General features: G+C 37.5%; 1 protein-coding gene across 2 annotated transcripts in view; it reads right to left on the bottom strand.

Moving 5' to 3' along the window:
* MGAT4A (mannosyl (alpha-1,3-)-glycoprotein beta-1,4-N-acetylglucosaminyltransferase, isozyme A) overlaps positions 1 to 10,260 on the bottom strand; it is a 171,243-nt gene that overhangs the window by 11,081 nt on the left and 149,902 nt on the right. For both annotated transcript variants that reach the window (XM_019525222.1, XM_019525223.1), the window contains exons 11-12: positions 9,204 to 9,311; positions 8,604 to 8,797 (exon numbers count right to left, since the gene is read on the bottom strand). In XM_019525222.1, coding sequence (XP_019380767.1) covers positions 8,604 to 8,797; positions 9,204 to 9,311 — 302 coding nt within the window. The remainder of the gene's footprint in view (positions 1 to 8,603; positions 8,798 to 9,203; positions 9,312 to 10,260) is intronic.

The following is a 10,260-nucleotide window of genomic DNA, read 5'->3' as shown; positions in this document are numbered from 1 at the left end:
GGGCCCCCCCGGGGGGGGGGGGGGGGGGGGGCAAATCAGGGTGAGTGCCCCAGGCCCCACAGACAGCGACATTAGCACATGCCAAGGGTGCCACCACTTCATGCAGCTGCCGCGCACCACTGGCTTCACACTTTGGCTGCTCCCCCAGCCCTGCACAGGCTGATATGCCCTAGGCCCCGCACATGCCTGGGGTCAGCTCTGCGCACACACACACACACACACACACACGTACATCCTTATGTATAGGTTCTATAACTGTAGTTTATTAATATCTTTGACATATAAGGTCTACTAACATGATCGAGAAATACATACACATTAAAAATAAAATTAAGCATAAAAATATACACTGTTCATATTTAAAAGCATTTTCTTTATTAAACTGAGAAGAGACCCAAATTCAACTACTATTACATGAGGTGATAGGTTGCTATCTTTATTTCTTTGACTTGCCTTCCTCTTGTGTTGAGAATAAATCATAAAGCCTCAGAAGCAACATGCTACAGCAGATTTTTCTGGCCATATGAACGGACTCAAGTGCAGGTAGATGTGATTTTTGGACCAGGAGTTAGTTTGGCATTGGACTAGTGACAACTTAAGTGAACATTAGAAATATGCATTTCATTCCAAAATTACTTGCCTCTGATAATTAGAAATACCTTTCTAATTCCCAATCTAAATTTATCCATAGTCAATCTGTAGAATTTGATCTTCTGTCAGTATGTTTTTCTTTTGAGCGATATCATTCTTATAACTAAAATCACTGAAAACACCAGAGTATTGTCTACTTAATGTTTAGACAGAAACAGGACATATACAGAATGCCTTAGTAGGTGGGTATCTGAGACTTAGGTGGTATCAGTTTAACAGCTAAGCCTTAAGGAGTTATTCAAATTGACCTGGCACCACAACACCCACACCCACAGTAGATACATACACACATGGATACATAAGAGTGTATATATAAAATATAATTACATAGTATATAATATAAATGCACACCCACACTGTAATATCATATTATACTACAATATGTAAACAAAAAGAGTAGTTAACTTGAACTTGAATTAGTTCCCTTTAAAAGATACAGCTATGAAAGAAGGTTTTAGTTTAATATTTTGTATATATAAACTTAAGACATTCTCAAGTAAGGCTGTCAATTAAAAGTAGTTTTCATTACTTTACATTTGGTAAATATATTATCAAGTTATTTTTACAAAATGGAATCTCAAATGCCATCTCTCCAGCAACAGACTATCTAACTCCTATTCTCAACAAGGTTCTAGGCCTTGCAATGGACCTAGATGCCAGATGTGCCCCATCATGAACACAGACCACATCATCACTGGATCAACTAAAATGAATTAATGAACTGTAACATCTGGGGTTCATTCACCTGCTTCTCTACCAATATCAAACTTGCCCTTGTTTACAGTGCCCCTCTGCTGTCCACATTGGACAGGACAATCCCTATGTAAAGGAATGAATAGACACTAATCTGACATTGAGTCCAGAAACACACTTGTCTGTGGCAGAACATTTTAACCTACCTGGACATTCCATTGTTGACCTTAGAGTAGATGTTCTTAAGCAACAACACTTTAAAATATAGTTGAATGTGAAATTCCAGAATAAGAAATCACTCACAGACTGGACTGAGTTAAGTATAGTTTAAGCCGAGACTGGAGATTCTTATTAGTTTACACTACTTTGATTAGTTCCTATGTTCCCTATGTCTTTACTGCTTTGTTTTTCTCTTCAACCCACCTTTGCCCCTCTCAGAAATACTCCCTCTCCTTTCCTTCCCCCTTATCTGTCCTTTGTATGTCTGGGACTTTCTATTTGAACACCTGCTTTCTGGAAGTCCTTCCATAGCATCTGACAACTGAGCTGTTGCTTATGAAACCTTATGCATCTCTGAATTAATCTATAAGATGCAACTCTACATTTCCTTTTGCCTGACTTCAGACTAATATGACTAACTGTTTTTCTTTATTCGTACACACTGTCTGCCTTATTCAAAGTACACAGTACTAAAACATGTCACACAGGGATATCTAACAATGTAGAAAAGAATGACAACATTTAAAAAATGGTATATACTTATAAAAGACATACATGAAAGAGAGAGAGGTAAGGTTGGATTAGAAACCTTAGTTTGGGTATTTTGTATTTTGAGTGTAATAGAAAATTGGGAAGTTTCATTTGATTTGATGGACAGCAAGCTAGATAAAGTATTAACAGAAATATTGAATGGGAAATAAATCTACTCAAATAAGTGCAAGTGAAATCCAGCACAAGTCTAATAGTTGTGAATATATAAAAGGAAAGCATTAAGATTCTCATTTTGATGTGTTAAATTGCATAAAAATAATAAAGATATTAATGAATAAGTGCATTAGACACGACTGATAATCGGGGATCCTGGTTTTCGGTTTAAAATCCCAAATTCTTGAATAAAGATTTGAAAATTCTCTAATTAAAAACCCCCAAATCTGCATTTTTCAACAATTAAAATGAAACAGTTAAAATGAAATGTAATATATACAGGCATCAGTTGAACACAATGTTTTATTGATATATTTACAATTGTAAAGCAATTTGGAAGCCTACTGGTGCCTCAATCATTATAATAAATATATTCTAAATACTTATATATTTTAGCATTTGATTTCGGGGGCTCTCCCTGTCCCCTTCACTTACCAGGATGTGGGTCCAGTTGCAGCTATTCCTCCTGCTGCTTCGTGGTCCTGAGCAGTCCTGATATCCCAGTGTCCTGCCTCTGCTCATGCTACAGCCCCCCAGCCTTGCTGTTGCCCCTCATTCCCAACCCAGAGCCTCCTGGTCCTGCCAGAGTCCTGCACTCCCAACCAACAGCCCGTCATTCCCCAGCCCTGCTAGTGCCCCTCACTCCCAATCCACAGCCCCCTGCCCTTCTCAGCCCTGCCAGAGGGGGCCCCCAGCTGCCAGGCCTAGGGGACCAGGGCCAGGGCATGCAGCTTCCTGCCACCCCACACATGAATATGGTGACCCCTGCATCCTGCTCCCATCAGCCCCAAGCAGCCCCTTGCAAGATGGAACTTTGCCAGCCTTCAGGAAAACCTGCCATTTCCTGCAGTTTTTGCATTTAAAGGAGAAAATGTACATTTTTCCACAGCCAACGGTAAACCCAGTTCCCTGCTGATAATGTAAGATACTAAAATCAGAAACAGGGACCCTTAGACAATTTTCAAGTCTGTAAATGTGCAATGTCTTCCTGAGAATCAGATAAGGAAAGTGCTGTATACATCCAAGTAAACATCCTTATTCTCTATTTATTATTTCAACACTTCCCTTTTAATTTCTAACATTTTAAATCTTTTTAAAAGCAGTTTTTTATCCATGCTTGTAGCAAAATCCAGCACACACATGCTAATCATACCACTTTTATCATCTATTGATTATGCAAGGCTTATAAGGTGAAGTTGACAGGGAAAACAATCTTCTTCTAGTAAAAGAAAAAACATTAATATTCTCCTAGATATACCAAAGTCTATGTAGGATTAGAAAAAAGTATTATTGTTTCTATAGGCTGAATTCTTTTCTTTTAGCTATAAGCATTCTTATATCCTTTAAAATGTAATTCATACATGTCAAATGGCCAAGTGCCCCTCTTCCTGCCTTTCATATAGATTGCATTAATTTTATATATACATTAAAAGGATTAACCAAGGTCAAATATATACAAACATCACAAACACTGTAAAATTAACTTTACACAGAGGACCTTTTTATACTTTTCTATCAACTAAAAACATTGTTTTGAAATGTTGAAATAAGTCCTTTAAAATTAAAATATCAGTATATTTTTATCAGACACTCTGTGTATATAATATATTTAGAGAAGGAATAATGGTAATTTTAACTGATGCAGTGTATATGAACCTATACAAATAAATCATTTAGTTTCCAGGCTAGCACTAAAAAACAAGAGTAGGAAATAACAGAACTGCATCTTTTTCAGAGTATTTCTACATTGACAAGGGATAGCAATGTGAATGAAGAACAGCTAATTAATGTCAGACCAGTTGCTACTGTACTGAGATAACAGTCCAGGAAGAAAGAATTTGTAACTGTATCTTCTCTACCACATACGGAATCTTTTAAGTAGTTCAGATGATGAAACTAAGCAATACAACAATTCCAATTTATCACGAGCTTGTTTGCTCAGTAAGTCATTCTAATGCTTGTTTTTATTTACTAGTTTCATTAGTATTTTCTTTTCATTAGTATTTTCCTTTCCAGAAGGCAAGTGACGTCCAGTAAGAAAAAAAATTAGCCATTTTATACATGTGCAAGGAACAGCAATTAGAAATAGAATCAATTTTCATTATCTGCTTTCTTCTTAATGGCTGTGGTCTAGTCATAAGTGAAACTGATAAACAATTTCTCTCTTCGTTGTCACAGAGCATATTTTAAACTACAGGAACTTAGGCCTGGAACAGGCCCTCTGGGTCACTGAGTCCAATCCCCTGTTCCATTCACCCATGGAATTCCCCAAATCATCACTCCAAACCCTCGCACTCAACTACAGGGAAACACTGTAACACACCATATGTAAAAGCAAGAGAGGCAAAGGTATTGCTAACATTCTGGCACAGTGGTTGGTTAATATACGCTCAGAAGATCCCAGGAAAAGGCTATACCCTATTCTAGAGAGGAAGTTAAAAACCTGCACAGTCCATCTGATCTATGGAAAAAAACACACAAAAGAAAAGTTTATTTATTCATTCACCCATTCAATTTATAAATCCTTCCCAACAAAGGCTCAGGGCAGCTTATAGTAGGAGAACAGAATGTTTTATAAAACATGAGAACAAAACAATTTAAAAGGGAACTAGAACACCAACATGAAATAGAGACCCTTTAAACCAAGGGCCAACAACCTGTGGCCCACACACCCTTTGGGTTTGGCTTACAGAGCTGTAGCTTTGGTGGCATTTGACAGCAGGGGGCTGCCCCTGCACCACACTGTGCCAGAGTGGGGAGAGGGAGGGAGGGTGATATTATACTCTTTGAGCATAATGATTTGACCAGTCGTTAATGATTCGCAGTCAAACTGGGAGGAGATAATTATGGTTTCACAGTTTTCTGTCCTGAGTTTGGTAAGCTAGGTACAAAAATTACACTTAAACTGGTATAACTACATTTTGAAAAGAACAAATAGTGATCTTAATTTGTGCTTTTTGAAAATGACATTATTAATAATTATTGTTTTCACAATGCTTTGGTCTTATCATATTTTTGCCAGTTAAGTATTTCAGTATACTATCAAGGTTGGGTTTTTTGAATGGAGACTGTTAAAATGAAGCTGGATATTAGCAAAGCTATAAAGGACAGTCTGAATGTGGCATGTATTTTTAAAAAAGGAAGCATATTAATCAGTTATCTCCTCTTTTCTTCAAGAATGACTTGTTAAAGATTCCTATTAAAACTAACACAACCAAAATTAAGTAGGGTGCATATTCCAATGATCTACACAACAAAAAGTATGACATCTCTCTATGAAAGGGCAACTAAAAGGAAAAAAGGAAAGTATACTTTATTTACTTTTTAATTTTGTAATTCTACACATCTTCCACCCAAAGATTATGGGGATAAAACTGTCAAATGTTCAAAGCTATTTTTAAGGCAATCAGTTTTAATGAGAAAAAGTATACTTCGAAAACAGACAATTGTACATCAATAGCAGTAGACAACTATTCACTCTAACATAACTCAAAGGGACAACGTTTTAAGGTTTTTATCTTTAAAACATGACCTATATTAAAGGTCATGTCATCTAGAATTGAATTACATATTTTGTAAACAAACCACAAAATGCTGATATGCAATTTACTTGCTAGTGTGTGTGTCTACATGACATGCTAACTGTGCAGTATACTAATTCTACTGTGCAGCAGCATCCAGGGCAAAAACCATGCTAATATGCTACTGTGCAGTAGTATTAGGCTATTGCACAGTTAGCGTCACTAAAAAGGTGTGCGCTGGCACTAATGTACATTGATTTAGTATTTGGTTATACAAGTACTAAACTTAATGTGCCGTAACTACAGTACATTAATGAACATGTAGACGCACCCAGTAAGACTGGCAATTGCAGCACTAAAAGGGAGAAAGGCATACATGAACAAGTACATTGGTGGCTGCAGAAGGGAAAATTGTATCCTAGCGTACTATTACTGGGTATTCAGCATTTTTGATAAGGAACTTTTCCTTGTGGAGAGTTCAGTACAAGAACTGTTAAACCAAAAACTCAAGTGTTTGTTTCACTTTACTCATCACTGTTATAATGAGCTTGGTTTAAGATAAACTAAGTTACCAAAGGATATAAAAGCTGTGCCTTTCAATAAATGGTAGAAACTGATGCATGTCTTCTCTCTCAATTAGACAAGCGCATATATCTTATACCGAGAGATAATTAACTGCGTGAGTCTGAAATCAGGTAGAAGGCAAAGCCAGAGTGCCTGTGGGGCACGATTCCGAGACAAGGGCTGTGGAGGGCCTGAGCACCAGAGGGTGCGCTGAAAGACAAGGGCTGTGGAGAGCCTGAGCGCAGAGTATGAGAGAGACCAAACAACGTCAGGTCCATCAGTGAGGCTTGGGACGTTGTACAGGGGTGGTTGGAGCCACGCATAGCCCATAAGGCTGGGGTGTTCAGAACCCCATTGTATAAACAAGGATCGGGGTAGTAGGAACCATGACCAGGAAGACGAGAGGCAACCTCCCTTTTACTTTCAGAAGATCAAGACGTGGCGGGCAAGAATGCGGGTGCTTTAACCCAAACTTGGCATGGTAGGAGGCGCTAGGGGACAGCACGGCAACCCTAGAATGTTTCTACTGCCTGGTACAGTGTGGTCACTGTATCCACCAAGAAGCATGCTTATCAGGATTGTATTAATGTAGCTACTAAGCAGCTATATGTCAGTCATTTGGCAGACAAGATTCAGTTGCAGAAGAGAGGAGAGGTTTTGTTTGTTTAAGGTCAAAGACAAAAGGAAAAGACAAAACCTATAGCATAATGTCACCTTGTACACCTCCTGCCAAATCCATGTTTACTCCCCAAACTGTATTTTCCAGCATTAACTCATGCAGAATTTTTTTTACTGCTTAAAATTTTACGCCCATCTAGTTAATGGACTTACTCTGAGAAACAGAAGAAGCCAAGACATTCTGTTTCTTCAAACCTAAACTGTCATCACTTAATAGAAACAACCTCCCTATTATGCACAACTCCTGGTACTTTCTGTTGCTCAAGATGACCTCCACATAGGTAAAATATTTACTGAAGTGTATTACCCCTAAGTCACAATAATTTTTAAGATACAAAATTTATCTAAAACTTCCTAGCAAGTTCTGAACACTTGTCAATACTCTCAGTTTGCATCTGACACATTCTAATGAAACAACAAAAATCCTTTTCTCTCTCTGTCTTATTTATTTATTTAAATGTTTTTTTTAACTTGGACAAAGACAATTTGAAGTAGATAAAAAATAGAACACCTCACCACAGCATGCATACGTTAGTTGAAAAGTGTAAATTAGAACAGTCATTTCTAACACAGGATAAAAGATCCTTACTTCTATATGAAGGGGTATGGTATATATACCCTTCCCAAAGTTATAGCCACATGGAATTTACAATGCTTCAAGCAAAGACTTTTCTAATCAACTAACATATCATTTTTAATGCCCATACTTCCCAAGTAACATGCACTGTATAGGTCAAACTCATTTGAAAAAAGCTATAATGGGGAAATTACTTAAACTGGAGCTCCTTCAGATGGCTAAACTGAAATGAAGTCCTATAGTCTTTGAGTAGCTGCCATTGAGTATTTGACTGACTGGATTCAATTTAAGGCAACCAAAAGACTAGCTCAACAAAGGAAGCACCTATTCACATTGGGTACCTATACATGTGACAGAGCTCTGATGGAGTGCACTAATTAGCATGCATCAGAGCAAGTCTGCTGGAGTGTGCTAATTAGTGCACTCCATGTCACATCTTTTCAACACCCCTGCTTTTCAAAATGACCACAGGGGATTTAACTAAAGCTCACTGAATCCGCCCCTGCAGCCATTTTGAAGCGCAGGATACTGATTACACACGATGCTGTGGGCACTTTAATTAAGAGCCAGTCTAATTAAAGCACTCCCCCCCTCACCCCCTACCTCAGACCATGTGTATAGACGCCCTTTATTTCAAGACAAATTCTCTCTACCAGGTCCTAGGTCTGCAAAGCAACAGCATGAGAAGGTCCCAATGTGCCTGAAAAGGCAGCACACACAAACTGTAAATAAACAATTTCTTTTTTAAAATTTTGGACAGGATGGGGTGAAAAGAAAATAAACAAAATATATTTTAGAGCAAAATAAATTAAATAAAATACACAGAAACAATTACAGGAAAAGGAGTGGAGTGAATGACATTTTCAACTTAACCCATTCCTCTTGTATGAAATTACTTTTTCATTACGCTTTATTATTTCCTCAATTCCATTGTCAAGCAAAATTGGTCAGGTAGCAGCTTTAGCAACAAGATCAAAAGACAAGTAATTACTAACCTTTCTACATTGACTGGCTTGTCAAATTTAAATAGAATATAATCCCCAGCAACAGGAGTAACAGCCCAGAAAAAATCCTCCCCCATGTAGGTTTTTTCGAGTGTATGTCCTTGGTAGACTTTTAAAGACGTAGAAACCTCTGCAGGTGGGTTCACATGAATTTTATGCAGTAACGGTTTCAGGAAATCTTTATCCTAATTTAAAGACAGACAAATATAAAATTAAGCTAGTCAGCCAATCTGTTTTATTATTCTTTTTTTCTTAGTGGCTAGTTTTTCTAGTACTTAAAAGAAAATGGAAAATGAAGGATAGCAAATGTATGACCCATTTCCACTACTGAAAATGTTAGATCTCATTGATTAATAAGGCTATGTTATTACAGATAAAATGTTAGAGATTAAAAATGAAAAACTATGCAGTTGGTGCATAAGAAGTGAGTTGAAGGAATTTATTATTTAACCGGCATTAATCAAGTTTGATTCTAAATACAGTACATTATACTTGAAATGCTAGACTATAATAAAATGTTTGTTTTTGCAAATACTGACAAATTATCAACCCTATTTGTTCTAAAAGGAAAGGGAAGTTTTAGTTACTAACTGTGAGTTTCTGGATCTTTCCTGCTAGTGAGGAGTGCAGGCCAACATGTTGGAAAAGAGAAGGCCTGAAGCGTATCCGTAGATTAGATTTTTGTCGATCACAATGTTTCTGAAAAAGAAAATCAAATAAACTTCCTATTAGCAAACATGATACACAGAAAAAATCAATGAGTTTGTACTTGAAACTGTCTGATAAGCTATGCTTCATGAATCAAAAACAAATTACAAGAAGCTGGAGGTATTTACTCCATTCTTGATGCAATTTTATTGACAGCCAATAGCACCTTTCTATTCATCCAGGGTTAAAGTCACTCCATTCCTCCTGCTGCAGAAAAGGCCAAGTACACAGGCTTTGTGCAAACAAATTATATGAAAAAAATGAGGAGACAGAATTTATCCACCAATCTGCAAGCAGGATTCATGGCAGCCTATAGTCCCCTTTCATAACTACAATACATATCAAATGGTCAACCTCTACATATTCTAAATATATGACCAGTCTGCACAATCCTAAGTACACCATCATCTTCCCTCCACTTTCCATCCTCTAACAAGGCTAGTGAGAACTTCCCTGTTGGTCTATCCTATTTATTTGGTGTTAATACCTGACATAACACTGCTGAGTAAATTAAGTTCACCTGCTGTGTATTATGCACTCTGTAACTCCATAAGGATAAGGAAACTGGAATTAATGGTGCCTGTAGGAAAACACAGGAACTCCAAATTTGGGAAAATTTAGGTTGAGATTAATGTTGCTTTATTATTTCTACTACCAACAAAAGCAGTCTTCAAGAACTGGACATGACTAAGCTATATTCTGATTATTTGTATTCTGTTCAGCGATAGTAAGGAACCACCTAACCACATGCCTCAAGCTACAAACAGATGTTGCATTTGTCCCGGAACTAGCTGTGCCCTTCAAGTGTGGGTTTGGCGAAGGGCTGTCTCATGCAGGGGGGCAGTCAGGAAGGCCAAGGCAGAGATGGAACTGGGACTAGCTTCCCAGATCAAGGACAACAAGAAGTCTTTTTTAAATACATAGGGGGCAAAAAGAAGGT

Source organism: Gavialis gangeticus, unplaced genomic scaffold, assembly GCF_001723915.1.
Source record: "Gavialis gangeticus isolate Ggan-Ray unplaced genomic scaffold, GavGan_comp1, whole genome shotgun sequence".
Classification (NCBI taxonomy): Eukaryota; Metazoa; Chordata; order Crocodylia; family Gavialidae; genus Gavialis; species Gavialis gangeticus.
The sequence above is the reverse complement of the archived record's forward strand: the minus strand, read 5'-3'. Positions and strand labels throughout refer to the sequence as shown.